We start from the raw sequence: 18,107 nt of genomic DNA, 5'->3' as shown, positions 1-18,107 counted from the left end.
ATGTGTGAATTGACTCAGCACAGAGCTTACTGCATCCATAGTAAATGCTCAATTAACCTCCGCTGCTACCACCATTAACCTCAACATCCTCATCAGTGACACCATCGATGGCAGTGCCAGCTCTGACCAGCTCTGACCTCAGACGCTGCACAAGAGACTGCGGTGGACACAGAGGAGGAAGAGCTGGGTCCGTGTGCTAGGCCGGGACAGCCCAGCAGGAGGCCTTGTGCCACAGAGAGCTGGAAGTTCTGACCAGCAGCCTGAGCCATCCGCGGGGGTTGAGGCTGCAGGGCCTCAGACTCCAGAGCATCGGTCTCTGGCTCCCCCACCCCCCACATGTGTCCACACCCTCCATCTCAGGGCTGTCTTCAAGCACCAAGAAATGGGGAGGCCCATTGACCTTCCCCTGGACAGCAGCACCCCCTGCCAAGCCTGCTCACTTCCTGTCCTTTGTGCATCAGTCAAGGTCTTCCCTGCCACCTGCTGTGGGGTGACTCTGACCAGACAGGGGCTGGGAGGACGCTGGGCCTACCTCTCCTGGGTCCCCCTCTGCTCTTCCGGCTCTCGGGTAAACGTGAGGACCGCGGTTCTGTGCAGCAGGCTGTGGGGAGAGGAGGGGTGGGGGAGGGAGAGGTGAGGACTTCTGCTGGGTGCCCCATCTGGAGGGGCCCTAGGGAGCCCCCCAGCTCCAGCTGAACCCCTTCCTCTGACTTCCACTGCCAGTTTCCAGGCAAGACTGTGAGAGAAGCATGAAATCCCGCCTCCTCTCTGGTTTGGACCTCAGGCTGCAGCGCCCCTCCTCCGCAGGTGGTGATCCTCGTACACTAGGAGCACTCTGGGCTGAGGGCGCTGTCCCTTGTCCCTGGAGGACATCTCAAATGATCCTGTTAACTTTTAGGATTGGGTCCTTCAAATGTTTTGCTTTTTAAATGCAATTATTTTTTTTTTCTTGCAAAAATGGGAATTACAAATTCTCCTTCTTCCTCCTCCTCTTCCTTTTCCTCCTCCTCCTCCTTCTTCTTCTCCTTCTTCAGATTGAACCCAAAGGTGCCCAACCATTGAGCCACCTCCTCAGTCCTTTTTATTTTATTTCAAGGCAGGGTCTTACTAAGTTGCTCAGATTGTCCTGGAACTTGTGATCCTGCCGTCTCCGTCTCCCAGGTTACTGAGATAACAGGCATCAGTAGGAAGCCAACTGGGCATTGTCCCCAAGGTGTTTTACCACCGAGCTACATCCTCAGTGAAAACATTTTAAAGTTTTTTAAAAAATTGGGACAGGGTCTCACTAAGTTGCTCAGGGCCTTGTTAAGTTGCTGAGGCTGGCCTCAAACTTGTGACCCTCTTGCCTCAGTCTCCTGAGTAGTTGGGATTACAGGTGTGCACCACCACACCTGGCTGGGTTTTTGTTTTACTGTTTGTTTTTAAGGCAGAGATGAAGGTAGGGTGACAGATTAGAATTATGAACAGTCATTGCTCATGGGAACAGATCGCACCATTCTTTCTACCTTTGAGTATGTTTGAAAAGCTTTATCATGAAGATCATGAATTAAAATTTCATGTTTATTTAATGTCCCACAGTCTTCCCTTCATATGAAAACCCCATCTATATTGAAATTTTTTTTTCATGGTTCCATTGAGTGTTTTTCTTTGTAGGTAACTTGGTTTATTTAACTAATATCCTACTATTAAACATGCAAGTTATTTCCATTTTTTCCTATCATAATCCATATTGGAGTGAATATCCCTGCAGCTAAATGTGTTTGCGTATCTATCCCCAGCCCTTTTTATTTTTTATTTTGAGACAGGTTCTTACTAAATTGCTGAGGCTGGCTTTGAGCTTGCCATCCTCCTGCCTCAGCCTCCTGAGTCTCTGGGATTATAGGTGTGTGCGGGGTTCCTGACCTTCCACTCGGGGACATTGGGATTTCCTCTCTCCTTTGGGGGTGTGTACAGCAGGGCTGCTCTGCTCTGCCAACAGCTGTCACCCTCCAAGCTGGGAACTGCGTTGACTTTGGCTTGCAATTGTCCTCAGCTCACCAGACTAGACAGTGAGGCTCACAGAAATAAGGCAGGGGCCTGTCTTGGGCGGGTTCCCTAGAAACAGAGCCTGGGCCTGGAAAGCAGGGGTCCCATGCCCCCTGACTCCTGGTGCGGGTGCTGTCAGGAGCTTGCTCTCAGGAGAAGCTGGGAAAGGACGGAGGGAGGCCCACAGGGGCCTGATCCCAGGGGAGCCAAGTTGCAAGGGGATGGAGACAAGGGCTGCCTCTGCCACCGGCCACCCTGGCTGGGGACTGGTACACCACCTCCCAGGCACCTCTGGCTCCCACCAGCCCTGGCCGTCCTCCTGAGGGGACACCGTCCTTGAGCACACCATACCTGCCGCAGCAGCTGGGGGCAGCTGTGCCTGCTGGAAGGGGGTCTGGGAGGGGGACCAGCAGCATTTTCTAGGGGTCCCTACATCCCAAGGACTTAGCATGACAGGCCAGCTTCGGGCTAGAGGGTGCAGGTCACGGAGGCCGAAGGGGAGCTCCCACCTGATGTGCAGCGTTTCCAGAGCTTGGCACGTGCTCAGGGCGCTCAGCACCCAGGACACCCCGTCCACGGAGAGCCCACTGTCGCTGAGGCTGTGGAGAGGTGGAGGTAGCCATTAGAGGGGCCAAGATCCCCAACCCCAGACGGCTCCAGCTCCCTCACGACTCGGGAGAGGTGGCTGTCACTCTCAGATGACCTGGGTCCTAGCCAGGGGCCCTCAAAGAATTCCGGCCATGCAGGTGAGCCAAGAGCTGCAAGGCCCCCTGCTTCAAAGAGCAGAGTTCTCCAGCTGAGGAACCCGCTCGTGCTTTCCAGTCCCTGAAGCCCAGCGTCCTGGGCGGTAAAGGAGCCACCTTTTGAGCTCCGGTGTGCCAGGCTCTGTAGGTCCACGTGTGTGGGCACACACGTGACCTCAGGGAATCCTGATTTACAAATGGGGAGACTGAGGCCCAGAGACATTGCTTTACTTTCTCAGTGTCACAAAGCTACGAGGTGACAGAGCCACAGCCAAGGTCTTGGATAAAAGCCAACCACTTCTACCCAGCCACAGCCCTGCCTCACTCCAACCCGCCCTGGATCCCAACACCCCAACACGGCCATCCAAGAACTGCCCTGCCCCACCGTGCAGCCCAGCCTGGGACCCTCCCATCTCAACACCCAGCACCCCACCCCTTCACCCCCAGACGACCCCGAACGAAGGCACCACCTCCTACTTAATCCGACACCCTGGCACCTGTCCACCCAAAGCCTCAGTTCTGCCCCACTGCAACCCCTTTGCCCCCTACTCCGGTGCTACTGAAAGGACAAACGGGTCCACAGGCCACGGATGACCGTGAGCGCACTCTCCAAGTGCAAGGGGTTAAGTGGCTGGAGCGGAGATGGTGGCTCAGCCGAGGCAAGGCTGGAATTGGGAGAAATGGGGTGGCGGGTGCATTAGCAGCATGACTACTGACTGTGGCACAGGGACCAGGGGTGGCGGGGACCTTCTGGGGGCTCTCCAGGACGCTCCTGTCACCCAGGGATGGGTGGCAACTCACTCCAGCTTCCTGGCGATGTGCAGGCGGGAAGCAGCCTCAGTCAGGAGTCGGCAGCCTTCGTCTTCCAGCTGGTTCCCTGAGAGGCTGGAACAGAGGGGCCGCCCTGCACTGTGGGGGAGCCCCGCAGCCTCCCTGCACCTCATAGACCCCCACTGACTCCAGACAAAGCATCTGGGCCATAATGAATATTTTTTTGTCTGGGAGTTACTGGGGATTGAACTCAGGGGCACTCCACCACTGAGCCCCATCCTCAGCCCTATTTTGTATTTTATTTAGACACAGGGTCTCACTAGGTTGCTCAGCGCCTTTGCCGAGGCTGGCCTTCAACTTGCAATCCTCCTATCTCAGCCTCCTGAGCCGCTGGGATTCCAGGCATGTGCCACCACACCCGGCTCCTAATTGATTTTTAACACTAGCTAGAGGGGACAGGCTGCACCCTGGTAATGGCCTGGAGGCTTCTGCAACCCTTGACATATTTCTTCTTCCTAGGAAGCAGGCACCATTATTATCTTAATCTCTTCTTTAGTCATGAGTAAACCAAGGCACTGTGTGGTTGAAGCATTTGTCCCAGGGTGGACCTAGATTTGAGCCCAGGCAGCCTGATTGCAAGGCCTTATCAGCAGCAATTCCTTTGTGCAATCTACATAATTGCTCCTTGTGATAAATTTCGTGATTACAGGGACCTCTGACCTAGAGTAAAGATCAGGGAAGGCTTTCCTGAGGATTGAGCTGCTTGCTGGAAAAAACCGAAGGAGTTCAATAGGTAAGGGGCAGAGGAGAGAGGGGGGAGGAGTTTTCTGGCAGTTGAAATGGCACATTCAAAGGCCCTGTGGCACCTAAAAGGAGCCAGTGTGACAGGATGGATCGAGATTGAGTGGGAGAGGCAGGATAAGATGAAGCTTGGGGGCTGGGACAGTGCTGTGGATCACGTGGGATTTTAGGATGTTGTGTTATCTTGAGTAGCAGGAGACAGTGAAGGGGGTAGGCAGCAATGAAATGCAGGCACTCTGCCAGGAAGAGGTGGCCAAGGTAGAAGCAGGCAAGCCCGTGAGGAAGCTGCTGGGGTCACCAGATGAGAGGGGAGGGTGGTTTGTGATACGAAGCTGGATAAAGAGGCTGGAGAAAGGGGGATAGTCATGAGAACTGTTGCAGTTGGCCCAGGGTGGACCGGCCGGGGGGCCAGGGGGCTGGAGGTGTCTTCTCTGGGTAACCAGGTGGGTGGGGGACTGCTGCAGCTGAGCCTGAGGCAGGGGCAGGCTCCATGGCTACAGGGTGGGTAGAAGTACTTGATACCTTCTAATCCTGCCTGTATGTAAAAGCCCCTGGCCGGGCACCCAGCACAGGGCAAGAGCTAAACAGTGGTAGCTCTTGTGATTCCTGATGCCTCCAAATTCTTCAGGAGGCCACCTGCCCCTGCCCTGCACCCTCCACCCAAAGGCCAGGCCCTGTCCCTCTTCCCCAGCCTCCTCCCCATGATACTCACTCCACTTCCTCCAGAGGTGGACCTTCCAGGAGCAGGGCTATGAGGGCCTCCACATTATGGACCCTGAGCTGACATTTCTGGAGCCTGGGGTAGAGGACAGAGAGCTTCAGGAGGGGAACTGGGTCCCCTCCAGCGCTGACTGCAGCTGTGGGGTGTGCACGCCTCTTAGTAGCCGGGGGATCTTGGGCAAGGAGCAGAGGCTGCCTGAGACCCAGCTTTCTCCTCCTCAAGTGGGAACAATGACGTGCGCTTCCTAGAGCTTCCAAGGCTCACGGCCAGGTGACCCTGGGCGCGGCGCCCAGCAGAGGGCAGAGGCACGTTCAGTTATAGCCATTGCTGCTGTTAGGACAGAGGCTCCTGAGTCAAGCCAGGTGGCTATTCATGTCCTTTTCCCTTTATCCTCCTCGTTCCTATTGTGCCTCCTGCAGAAGGAGAGCCCCCCCCCCTTAAGGCCCCGATCCCACTGAGGTACCTGAGGGTCAGCCTTCTGTTCTCAGCCTCTTTCCTCTGGCCATCTGTTTCCTGTGGGTCTGGAGCTCTGGAAAGAGCCAATCAAACGTTGGTTGGGGATTGGGCGCCCGGAGCCTAGTGGACCCTGCCTCTCTGCCTGGCTTCCAGGGGCTGGGGACCCTGCAGCCCTGCTCTCGGTGAGTTGGCACAAGGACAGTGGCTGGACGGTGCTCAGGGTCTGACTCAGCACAGCACCAGAAGCAGAAGGTTTGCGGTCAAAGGAAAGCTTTATCCATCTGCAGTGTGTGGTCTTGGGCCAGTCACTTCCCCTGGGAGCCTGCATCTTCTCTTAAGGTGGGGTGACATTCTCTCACATACAGAGTTCTCAAAGCACTGCACGAGGCAGCGCGTGATCACGTGTCCAGCACAGGCACAAGATGAAGCTTAATGAGCAGAGGTGGCTAGCATCTAGCCCGCGGTGGCCTCTGCTGTAGACACACTGTCTGTGGCGCAGAAGGCGGGGGGGCTTGGGCTGCGTGTAAGTGGGTCCCGGAGGTGGGGACCACAGCGTGTGCAGACTCTCTCCTGCTGAGCTTGCAGAGGGCAGGGGGCCTCAGGGAACCTAGGACATTATGAGCCAGGATTCAAAGACTTCTAGATTGTTCTGTCTCACAGAACTTTCTGTGCTGATGGAGGTGTGACGTGCCTTTTCCCTGCGGGGGCCTCTAGCCACCAGGGTGGTTGAGCACTTGAGGTGTGTCAAATGGGACTGATGGACTCGCAATTTTATTTCACTTAATCTAAATTCAATTAGCCACAGGTGGCTGGTGGCTGTCATCCTGGGCGTCCCAGCTCTAGACAGAGAGGAGCAGGACAGTGGTCCTACTGGGTCGTGGTATAGGTGAGGAAACTGAGGCTCAGAGCAGGCAAAGAACTTGCTTGAGGACTTCTTTTTAATGTTTTTAGTTGTAGATGGACACAATTTCTTTGTTTTATTTACCTATATTTTTTCTGTGGTGCTGAGGATCCAACCCAGTGCCTCATGCATTCAAAGCAAGTGTTCAATCACTGAGCTATAATCCGGGGAAGAGTTTGGGGAGCACAGTAGGGATTTTCTTTGGGGGGGGGGAAAGCCTCTGCCCTTTCTTCTTCTGTGCACAGCTGGAACAGTCAGCATTTAGGCACCAACTGCATGCCAGCAGCCACATTGCATGCACCTAAATGTATTTGCTTATTTAATTCTCATGGTGATGCTAAGCTGTAGAGAACTGCTCTCTCCTCTTTTTTCCAGTTGTAAGAATCTTGCCAAAGCTCTCAGCATGGAGGGTGGTCAGGTTAATAGTGTCTTCCTGTCTTTCCTGAGGGTCTGACTCACTCTGAGATTTGGGGAGTGCTCTCTCTGCACAGGGGCCAGATGTGGCCCAGGTTTACAAGAAGGTTCATATCCTTTTCCAAGTCTAAGCAGTCACTCACCCTTCAATGCAGCAGTAGCACAAAGAATCTCCATGTTCTAGCTCTTTCTAGGCTTTCCTGCACCCTCCCCTCAACGACCTGAGCCCAGATCTTTTCTTAGGATGGACCCAGACCTGTACCGCCCTGGCTTCTTACCTTTGTAGCTCCACAGCTGTTTCTTCAAGTGGGGAAAGAAGGAAGATGAGGTCTGTCTCCCTAGAGGGTCAGACACCAAGTCATGAAACCAAATCAGGGACTAGAAATCAGCCCGTCACCCCTCTCTGCACACCCATTCCTGTTCCAAACTCCAGAGAAAGCTGGGTGTGGTGGCACATGCCTGTCATCCCACCTCCTTGGGAGACTGAGCCAGGAGGATTGCAATTTATCAAGACCCTGTTTCAAAATAAAGTAAAACATAAAAAGAACTTGGGATGTGATTCAATGGTAGAGAACTTGCATGTGTGAGGTCCTGGGTTTGATCCCCAGTACTGAAAACAAACAAGCTAGGGAAACAATTTCTTACAAGAAATAAGTTAAAACATTAGGAACTCTGAGAGGGCTTGTTTTTTGGTACCAGGGATAATTTTTAAAAATCTTTGTTTGTTTATTTATTTATTTATTTTTGAGACAGGGTCAGTATCTCACTCTGTTGCTTAGGGCTTTGCTAAATTTGCTGAGGCTGGCTTTGAACTCGCCATCCCCCTGCCTTAGCTTCCAGAGCTGCTGGGATTACAGGCATGTGCCACAGCGCCCAGCCTAGAGTTTCTAAAAATTGCTTTAGGATTAAGAAGCATGACGCTTGCTGAGCGGAGGCTCTGGCTGTAATCCCGGCTACGGGTAAGGTGTTTCAGCACCATGGAGAGTGACACACAGCTAAGGATCCCATTGGCTGGGCCTGTGCTTTGTAGCGGGTTTTGATTCCACCGTCCATCCACACCCATCTTCCTGTTCACCCACCCACCCGTGCATTTACCCACTCACACACCCATGCACCCATCCAGCCACCCACTATTTATTGAGTTTCAGGTGTCGGGCCTGAGCTTGGGTCTGGAGCTACAGGAGTGAGTAACACAGACTGGAAGCTCTCCAGATGAACGCCTCCTCCTTTCCCCATTCCCCACTTTCTCATCCCTGTTTCTACAGACTTTGAAGGCCAGGATCCCGTTCCTTCGGCTCACCTGACCTGCAGCACCCTAACAGTAGGGCACAGGACGGCCACCTTCACCAAGGACAGTACTGTTGACGTGGAGAAGCTGCTGCGACTCAGGCTGCATGATTGTGGCACAGATGTCAGGACCCCTCCCCAGCCCAACGGTGTGTAAGGGAGGGGGGACTTAGGCCAGGAGAGGAGCCGGCAGGGACGGGGAGCAGGAGGACTGCTTACTCAAGCTTCCGGAGCTGCGGCAGGCGAGGGAGGACCTCCGCGATGCTCAGCACCTCCTGGTCCTTGAGCTGGTTGTCCTGGAACCTGCAGGGAGACCAAGGCCCAGTTCCTCAGTCCTGGCGCTGGGGTCCTCGGACTTCCCAGTTGGCAGGTGACAGCCAAGGCTACCCTTATTGGGGACCAGGAATTGTGGGTGACCTGCTCCCTAGCATCCAACAGGCTCGGCTAGGAGGAAATGTCCCCCACTGGCCTCACTTCTGTCCCATGGGTTTTTTGGCTAATGACCTGTAGCTTCTAAATGACAGGCTACAGGGGTCTCATGAAGTGGAGCGAGGAGACTCAGAATCCCAATCCCAGGACTTGTGTCTGGAATGTGGCTGGGGTCCAAGTTGGTCAGGGCCTCTTGTCCCCCTGGTATGAAGACCAAGGTCCGGTTGGGCATGCTGCAGATGCTGCTTCTGGCTTCAGCTCTGACCTTGACTCACCCAAGCAAGCAAGTGTTCCTCTCTGACCTCGCTCTATCCCTGTTAAGTGGGGGCCACACCCCAGCCCTGCTTGGGCTCCTAGCTGGAGGGAATATGAGGTTGACTGAGAGCATCAGTGGGTGCTGGGGGAGAAGGTGAAGGTCACTGTCAATAATCACCAAGCAACAGAGAGAGCAATATTCCTGGCCTTTGTCCCCACCAGAGCGATCCCTGCACAAAGGCCCCCAGCAGAGGGGGCAACAGGAACAGTGGTCAAGCTTATGTTCCCCTCGATACGTGCTGTATCCTAGTGCCAGGATGTGCCTACCTGGGCGAGGGGCAGCTTCTCTAAATATCATAAAGGTGCCATCTGCTAGCAGTGGTCCTGCCAGGGAGCTGCTGGTGCGTCCCTGGCACCACCCTTCCCAGAGCACTCATTCCCAGACCCGGGGGAGGGGTGTATTTGTGTACCTATGCCTCATTAGCTGGTGTGTGCTTGGATCTAAATGTGTGCATGCATCTAAATGTACATGTATGTGCTCTGCACCAGCACATCAATGAGCGGGTGTGTTCACTTGAGTAGGAGAATGTGTACTTCTGTGCACGTGTGTGCATATGTGTGCATGCACGAGAGGGTATGTATTTCATGCCTTGATGTGTAGTCCAGTGCCTGTGTTCTGCCCACGCTCTGCCATCCCTTCTCCTAGCATCACAGAAAGAGGAACCTCAAAACTTGGGCTTCTCCAAGAGGGCCTAAGACATCAGATATAAGAAGGCTGCTCTGGAGCCTTGGGAAACCTTTGGTTTGGAATCACCTCATCCCATTCTTGACCGAATACCTCATTGAAAATGAGACCTTGGTCAGACCTCGATGGAATGTGCAGGACCTAGTACGGAACCCGGGGGGGGGGGGTGGGGGGGGTGTCCTGGGAGTGACTCCTCTCCCCAGCCACGAGCCCTCCTGGAGATCACTCACCTGACCTCTTCCAGCTGAGGGCAGAAGGGCAGGGCCTGCACCAGGAGGCTGACGCCCTGGGCAGTGATCTTACTTCCCGCTAACCTATGGGGTAAGCAAAGACGGTGGGGAAGGATGGGGTGGCGGAAGCAGGTAGCCTGGGACTCTGCCCTGCGCAGGACAAGGGGGCGGAAGGGAGAGCCAGGCATCCTCAGATGAAGGTCTTTCTTGGTTCCAAGCCCTGGCTCACCCCAGAGTCTTCAGGTTCCCCATGGTTGGCAAGCTCCTAGAGAGGGCTTCTGCAAACGCGTCCCCGCACTTCCTGCTCTTAAAGCTGTGGGGAAGAAGCAAAGCACAGAGGATCAGTGCCAGGAAGAGCTTTGAGGTCTTCTCCACACCCTCCTCAGTCAGATAGGGGGCCATATAAGGTAGACAGAGTTGCCACTGTGATTGTATTGGGAACAAGGACAGGGGACAGCAGAGTCGTGGCTGTTCTCACCAATGGAATGTGGCTGAAGTGATAAGTGGCTTGGTCCAGGACTGACCTTGAACACATTGGGCATGTCTCTTCCATGCCCACTCTTTCCCTTGCCTCAAGCCAGAGCACAGATATGCCCAGGACCCAGCTTTGCCCATGCAGATAGGATGTCTAAGGAGATGATGGAGCAGCCCGGGTAGGGGCCTGGGTCCCTGCATGACCCTGTGGAGTAAGCCATGCCACCAACCCGGACTGCTTACTTCTGCCTCTTCCAGAAGAGAGAAATGCAATTCTGCATGGTTGACTCCCTGGGCTTTGGGAGGTTTCCTTTGTACCTTTCTCTAGCCAATACAAATACTGAGCTCTGGGTCGGGGGCTGTGCTGGGCAGTGTTTGTCCCGCACGATCCCAGGTCATTCTCACACTGACCAGAGAGTGAGGTGCTACTGCAGACTCATTTTAGGGATGAAGAAACTCGCTGACCCAGAGGCTGCACCCCAACACAGCCCGGATCAGAGGCTGCAGCCGTGACAGAGAGAGACCTAGGGCCTAGAAACCATGGTTAGGAGGAGGGTCCAGCTGGGCACAGGGCACTACCCCACCAGCACCAGAGGCTAAGGGGCAGACAGGGCCAATTCCAGTCCCATATTCGAGATCCGCATCCAGTCTCTCTAGAAGGGGTCTGCCAGACTGGGTGGCCTCCATTGTCACCAAGTACAGTCCCTCCAGGTCTTCTCTGGTCCTGCCCTTACTCACCTGAGAATCTCTACCTGCCCACAGCCTGCCAGAGCCTCAGGGCAGTGAGGCTCCAGGGGGCAGCCCTCAAAATCCAGGTGGATGGGGTCTGCTCTGTGCTCCAGGATGCTGGTCATGGCAGACAGGTCTCTGTAGGTCAGCGGGAAATTGTGGAAGGGCAGTTGATAGGGGAGGCTTTGGGCAGTGAGGCTGGCCAGCTGGGACTCCTGAGTCTCGGCCACGTAGTGACACAGCTCCACCACCTTTGGCCCTGTGAGCTTGCGGGTGGCCAACTTCCTCAGCACCTGTAGGACAGCTGCCTGCCGGGCCCCCACCCAGGCCTCGTTCCTCTGGGCCAGGTGCCTGAGGAAAGGACGGCAGGCGAGGGAGGCCAGCCCCGCCAGGAAGGTGGGGAGGTAGTCCGAGAGGTTCAGTCTGGTTCTGGTCCGCAGAACCCAGTGAGAATTCAGCGTGACATGGCTGGTGAGTATGTCCTTGTCCACTGAAGGGCTGGCCATCAGGTGCAGGGCAGCAAAAAACTCTTGCAGGGTGAGGTGGGCAAAAGCATAGCCAATCTCCCGGTGCCCAGAGTCGGTGTGGATGCAGAATGAGGTCAGCAGGCTGTGGGTGGCCCCGAAGGCCATGGTGGCTGGAGGGATGTCTCCCGCATAGAAGATGACCTTCCCCACCTCCAGGCCCCTTAGGGCCACCTCTCCGAGGCCCAGCAGGGACTTGGCAGGCAGACTCCCAGAGGGGCTGAGGGTTAGCACCATCTGCATGTAGAGCTGGGTCACGGTGGGCAGGAGGGCCACAGACTGGCCAGGGGCATTTCCAGAGAGCAGATGGCGCAGGCAGAGGCAGGTGACCTGGCACAGAGCGGGCACTGCACACAGGCTCTGGAGGTGCCCGTTTCCCTGGAGCTCTGCCAGGGCCACCTCCTGTGCTGGCTGCTCACTGAAGAAGCGGCTCACGTACTCCTCCACCCGCCGCCCATCAAAGCCCCACATGTGGACCATGGCTGCCTCGGTGGGCAGGCAGGCAGGCAGCTTCCCTGGACGGGAGGTGACCATCACCCAGCAGCCCGGAAGCAGGGTACCCCGGCAGAGGGCGGAGAAGAGGGTAAGGGCTGGGCCTGAGCCATTGGGACCCAGAGTGTCCTTGCTGGAGCAGGGGTAGATGGCCTCGTCCAGCCCATCGAAGATGAGCAGGACCCGGTTGGCATTCTCCTTCAAGTACTGGAAGACAGCCTCGGGGCCCGCCTCGGGGCTCAGGTACAGATCAAAAAGGAGCTGGGGCAGCGTCAGGAAGCGCGTGATCAGGTTCAGCTGGCGGAATTCGAAAAGGAACAGGGCCTGGAAATGGTCCAGCTGGCCCTCAGCCCACTTCTGGCAGAGCCGGCGGGCCAGTGTGCTCTTGCCCATGCCAGCCTTACCCAAGAGCACTGTCACCCGTGGGCCCTTGGGGGCCTTGAAGTTGAAGAGGTCCTGGAGGCTCACGTCAGTGCTATCTTCGGTCTTGGGGTCCCCCAGAACGGCTCCCTCTCGAGGGTCTAACGGTGCTGTGGCCCGGCTCCACTGCAGGATTGTGGGGACATAGGGCTGGTGGGCGCCAAAGGTCTGCCCTGGCTTAGGGACTCCATCACCACAGTGCTGCTGGGCAGAGGTTCTCAGGAGCTGCAGGTACTTCCTGGTCAGTTCTGTAGGGGTCGGGGAGAGGGCATGAGTGCAAGAGCCCGCCCCCACGGTGTCCCTTTACCCCAAGATTTGGCTGTTTGGAGCCCCTAGCCCCAGTGGGGCAGAAATTGGGGGTGAGGGTGGGCACAGTGGCTCATGCCTGTACTCCCAGCCGATTGGGAGGCGGAGGCAGGAGGATCGCCAGTTCAAAGCAACTTAGCGAGGCCCTGTCTCAAGATAAAAAGGGTTGAGGGTGAGGAGGTAAGGTACTATGGGGGGTTCTTATACCACCAGAATTCCCAGGAGTCCATAGCTATCAGCACAGGCTGTGGCTACCACCGACACAGGGAGAGAGAATGGACACACACAGTGGTGGCTCCATTGGTTGGGGGATAACATAAGTGTGGGGGACTTTTGGCACATCTTATTGCAGCTGCCTCTTTTTCTCTGAGAGCCCCAGGCCCCTGCCCAGCTTCATAGTTCTGTGATGGCCAGGAGTGGACACCACAGCCTGTGGGCCCAGGCACGGGTCAGGAGGACTGTGGGGGCTGGGTCTCTACAGTCCAGGTGTTGACCTTTCAATTTCTGAGTCACTCGGAGGTCTCAGGTGACCAGGGAAGGACTGGGGCCACTGTTGGAGGAGACCTGGGGCCTGAGGTAGTGGCCTGCTCCGTGCAGACGTGAATGCCCTGGCCCTGCCTGTGGCTGGTGGTGTGGGGGGCATGTTTCCAGGTACTGATTAGGAACAAGGACCATTCTGGTCTGGCCAGCCCTCACCATCTTCCCATGTGTCCCCAGGGCCTTTGCCCCAGGCACCCTCCCCACTTCCATCCCTGCTCACCCCAAACTGGCCACTGCAGGCCCTGGGCCTGAGGTCATGCTATTACTTGTTTTGTGGTCAGGCTCCCACCACCCTGGGGACACCAGGTATCCCCGGAAGAGCCTGGCTGACAAGGCCGTGGGCCCTTGGTGCTTCCAGATCCTTCAGCCGAGCCATCTCTGGAGAAGCCGGCTTCCCGCCTGTTGAGGGAGGCCCCTCCCTGCCATCCTGCGCCCTCTCTGCCCCCCATGACCTCGAATCCTTCCCTCCTAGAAGCTTGGAAGAGTCCCTGGCCCTAGGCCCTTGCCAGCCAGGGACAGGGTGCAGGATCTGTGCCCAGGCCGGGCAGCCCGGTTCTCACGCTGGGTCGTCCCACCTGTACCCACCTAGCTGCTGTTTTCTGCAGTGCTTCCGGCGGGGTGAGGAGCCACAGCCCTGGTGAGGGCGCTTGAGGCCTGGAGAGAGCAAAGAGAGCGGTGGAGGGGCGACTGGGACCCGAGCTTCCACCCGGGTGCTTAGAGGGGAGGCAGGGGCCAAGGCCGTGCCCGCGCCAGCGCAGTTTGGGGAGGCGGGGGGGGGGGGGGTTCCAGGCCCCGGGGGCAGGAGTGGAGGCTCCAGGACACAGACAGCAGCCCTGCGGCTCTCTGCTCTGAGCCCTGAGCACTGCACGGCTGTCCCTCCACCCGGGAAGGGCCAGCTCCAGGAGGCCTGGTTGGGAGTGAGGTTGTCCACAGGCCGGGCCAGGCTGCGACCTGCCTCCTGCCTTAGGCCCGTTCCTCATCACCGTGGTCCTCGCTCCCCTGAATGGTGCCAAGATTTCTCATCCTGTGTGGATGTCCAGGGTCCCTTGAATGCCTTTCTTAGGAGAGTGTGGGAAAGGAAACCAGGAAACAAGAGGAGAGAAATGAGAGAAGAAAGGAAGGAGACCAAGGAGAGGGTCTAAAGGACAGTGGATTCTCCACAGTTGGCACCAACAACTATTCAGAGCAGCCCCTGGTGCAGGGCCCGGGCCCCTGTCCCTGGCGGGAGTCAGATTCTTCGTTGCTGAATTGTGGAGGGACACAGGGGTCCTCCGGAGGGGCTGGAACTGCTTGAGAGTGTTTCAGTGTTTTAACAAGCCCCACATCCACCGGGGAGTCACTGGCTGAATCTACTCACCAGACCTGGTCACAGCCATGGGACAATCATGCTAGCTCAGTGATAAGGGCCCAAATGCACCAGGGACTCGAACACAGGGTTCAGAACTGCTGGGGAGCTGGGATTGCAAGGCTGGTGCTTTCTGTTAGCACTGACCCTGGGATGTGGCCACTGTGTCCTGCTGAATAAACCCGGTGAAGCCACAGAAAGGAAGGACTGAGTCCAGAGTGTGGCCAGAGGACAGCGAGGGGTGCCGATCCCTTCCAGCTCTATCAGAAAGCAAGGCAGAGGGTCCTTTGTTGGGAACAGGCTGGAGTGTCATGCCTGAAGGGTCTGGGAGGTGCGTGTGGTCACACTTCCTGTGAAGCCTGACTCTGGGGCTGGGGGCAGGGAAGTGAGAATGGGCCTTCCCCCAATAAAGCAAGACAGAGGATCTGGAGGGGCTGAGGGCCAGCACCAGCAGACTCCCTTGGCGACTACAGGTTGGGCTTCTGGGGACAGGTCTGGGAAGTCACAGATCTGGAGGAGGGGCTGGGAGCTGCCATGGGGACATGACCCAAGTGCAGAGGGAAATGGCAGTCACCAGCCACCACCAGTCTCCTCCAGGTTACATGGGGGCTTAGTAGTGATCCCCTGCCCCCTCCTCTCCCCTCCCCTCCCCCTCCCCCTCACCATGTTGGAGCTGAGGTCCAAGTCGGGGCTTCTCACCATCTCCCAGCTCTGCAAGAGAGAACAGAGCAGAACATGCTGTGGGGGTGCTGAGATGCCTGGGGCCCAGCTCTGGCCTGGTGTCTGCTCAGGGCCGTGCTACAGGGTGGGCGCTCAGCAAGGAAAAATAAAGAAATAAAGTTGAGACTCAATGATCTGTTGGAGGGAAGCTGGTGGCCCGCCCTGAGGGCTGTGTGGGTGGAAATGTGTGTCTCTGCATGAGTGTACATGTCTGTGTTTACGCCTGTCTGCCACTTGTGTGCATGGGTATATGTGCATTTGTATTTACACACATGCATGTGTGTGTGTGTGTGTGTGTGTCCCTTGGATTTCCCACGCCATCCTGTGGACAAGCTGTTTTGTTCATTTGTTTGTATTTTTTTTTTCTTAAATATTTTTAGCTGTAGATGGACCCAGTACCTTTATTTGTCTGTTTTCGTGCGGTGCTGAGGATCGAACCCAGTGCCTCGCACATGCTAGACGAGCCCTCTACCACTGAGCCCCAGCCCAGCCCCATTGTTTATATTTTTGCAGTACTTGGATTGAACCCAGGGCCTTGCCCAAGCTAGGCAAGTGCTCTACCACTGAGCTACATCCCTGGTCCTTTTCATTTGGAGACAAGGTCTCACTGAGTTGCTGAGGCTGGCCTTGAACTTGCATTCCTCTTGCCTCAGCCTCCCGAGTTGCTGAGATTACAGGCGAGAGCCATCACCTAGCTATGATGGAGCTTGTGATGGGGTTCTTCCTTTTTATCCAAGGCCATCCCTCACTGGCTTGTGTTCCCCTTACTGTTGTGCAAACAGAAGGTGTCCAAGCAATGCCCATTGAACTGGACAGAGTTAAACCTGCCTGCCCGTGGGTAGAGCTCAGGGGCTTCTCCCTGGGACTGCTTCTGACCATGCTGCAGAAGGAAGTCCCAGGGCATTGTGGGAAGTTCGGAATTTCCGGCTCCAAGGAGTCACTTGGTCTTTTCTCTCCGTGCCTGACTGGGGAGGAGCAAGGTGGCAGGAGGGGCTCCAGGCTCCAGCTGATTCTGTGGCCTTTGGGGATTTGCTCTGGGGAGTGACTAGAAATACAGAACTTTGCTCCTGGCTCTGCACATCATCCTCTGTGTATGGCCTGCATGGGCCCCGGGCCTCCCCGGGCTTCCCTGGGCCTCCAGTGGTTTCCCAGGACATGGGGCTGGGCTGGCTGCTTTGCACCCCTCGTGTCCACCCTTACCGTCTTCCTGGCCCCAAGTGCTCAGCAGTGGCACCTCCAGGTCCAGAGGCACCTCCAGCTCCATGCACACGCAGTGGATGAAGGACTGCCAGGTGGCCAGCCCCTGGGCATGCAGCATTCGCAGCTGCAGGACGACCCTCTGCTCAGGGTTGGGGGGCTCGTCACTGGAGTCCAGCTCCATGTTAGGGAGGAAGAACTTCATCTTGGTGCTCAGCCACTCTGGCTGTGTGCTCAGCAGCCTCATGAGCCAGCTCCACAGGTTCCTGGTGCCCAGCTGGAGGCCAATGGGGTCCCATGAGGAGCCAGCCCTGTAGGGACACGGAAGGTGGGTGAGCCGGGGGGTGCAGGTAAGCTGAGGGGAAGTGGGGTGGGAGAAGCCAAAGGGACAGGAAGAACCACCCCCACCTCTGAGCAGCAGGACGTGGGCAGGTAAGTGGCCTCTCCTTGGAGCCCTGAGCTTCTGCTTAGGGGCAGCTCTAGATATTCCTCTGCTTCTCTGTAGCCCCTCCCCCATTCCCTGCACCCTGGCTCTCTGGAACGGCCTAGTCCTTCCCCTGAGGATGGTCCCCTGAGGGCCATCCTTGTTGCCATGGACCATTGTGCTACTCTCACAGTCTGAGCTAACCTCATGGAGCATACACACACAGCTATCTCCCCAAACTTGTTCCTCCTCTCTTCTTTGGTACTAGAACTCCTGCATCTTCCCTGGTGATCTAGAATGGACTTGATCCCACAGACTCCCTTGGAGTTAAATGTAGCCATGTAAGTTTTGGTCAATGGGATGTAAGTGGAAGTGCTGTCTCTCTATCTCCTTTTGCTTCTTGCTGTTGGTTGGAATGACACTGTGATGGCTAGACCTTGGGCAGCCATGGTGGATCATGAAGCAGAAGCCAGTGCTAAAGAAGGTCTAGGGTAAAGTTGCCCAACTTCCCTCAGCACTGACTTTGGACTTCCATCACCTGATAGGAAAATACACTTCGACTCCGTTTAAACCACTATTGTTTGGAGCTTTCTGCTAATCACAGCAAACTCTAATGTTAGCTAAGACAAGACATTTCCCCTCTTTCTATGGTAATTCTCCCCTTCTAAACTGGAACTCTCAAACAACCCGCTGGAAGGAGTACCCAATATAGGCCAAGGGGGCATATTTACAAGCAAAAGCCTAAATACTTTGATCCAGCAATTCTAAAACCTTAGAAAAAGATCATGGGTATATATAAAAATTTTTACTTATAAAAATGTTCACTGCACAATTATTTATAATAGTTAAATATTGGAAGCAACCTAAAATCCAACAGTTGGGGATTGGTTAACTAAATGGAAGACCTCTTACACTAGAATATGCTGTAACATTTCCAAGTGTACTCTGTGGTAATATTTCCTTAATAAGGGCACACATTTGGAAAGCACATAGTGTGTTAGGCTTGGCTCTAGGGCTTTCTATATCTCATTTAATCCTCCCAACTCCAGAGATTATACTTCTAACTCTGAAAAGAGAGGCCCACTCAGGAGCCAGCCTCGCTGACTCCTGCTGTGTGTCCTGATGCTTAGACCCCCGCTGTTCCCTGAGCACCCAGCA

General features: G+C 55.8%; 1 protein-coding gene across 1 annotated transcript in view; it reads right to left on the bottom strand.

Annotated features, from left to right (window-relative positions):
* Nucleotides 1–18,107, bottom strand: part of Nlrc5 (NLR family CARD domain containing 5) — an 81,027-nt gene that overhangs the window by 33,355 nt on the left and 29,565 nt on the right. The window contains exons 5-18 of the mRNA XM_077105859.1: nt 16,529–16,836; nt 15,272–15,319; nt 13,849–13,917; nt 10,991–12,665; nt 10,008–10,091; nt 9,779–9,862; nt 8,339–8,422; nt 8,133–8,222; nt 7,111–7,170; nt 5,525–5,590; nt 5,053–5,136; nt 3,570–3,653; nt 2,535–2,624; nt 533–601 (exon numbers count right to left, since the gene is read on the bottom strand). Coding sequence (XP_076961974.1) covers nt 533–601; nt 2,535–2,624; nt 3,570–3,653; nt 5,053–5,136; nt 5,525–5,590; nt 7,111–7,170; nt 8,133–8,222; nt 8,339–8,422; nt 9,779–9,862; nt 10,008–10,091; nt 10,991–12,665; nt 13,849–13,917; nt 15,272–15,319; nt 16,529–16,836 — 2,895 coding nt within the window. The remainder of the gene's footprint in view (nt 1–532; nt 602–2,534; nt 2,625–3,569; nt 3,654–5,052; nt 5,137–5,524; nt 5,591–7,110; nt 7,171–8,132; nt 8,223–8,338; nt 8,423–9,778; nt 9,863–10,007; nt 10,092–10,990; nt 12,666–13,848; nt 13,918–15,271; nt 15,320–16,528; nt 16,837–18,107) is intronic.

This window comes from Callospermophilus lateralis, chromosome 18 (assembly GCF_048772815.1).
Source record: "Callospermophilus lateralis isolate mCalLat2 chromosome 18, mCalLat2.hap1, whole genome shotgun sequence".
NCBI classification, from domain to species: domain Eukaryota; kingdom Metazoa; phylum Chordata; class Mammalia; order Rodentia; family Sciuridae; genus Callospermophilus; species Callospermophilus lateralis.
Note: the sequence above shows the minus strand (reverse complement) of the source record. Positions and strands in the feature narration are given on the sequence as shown.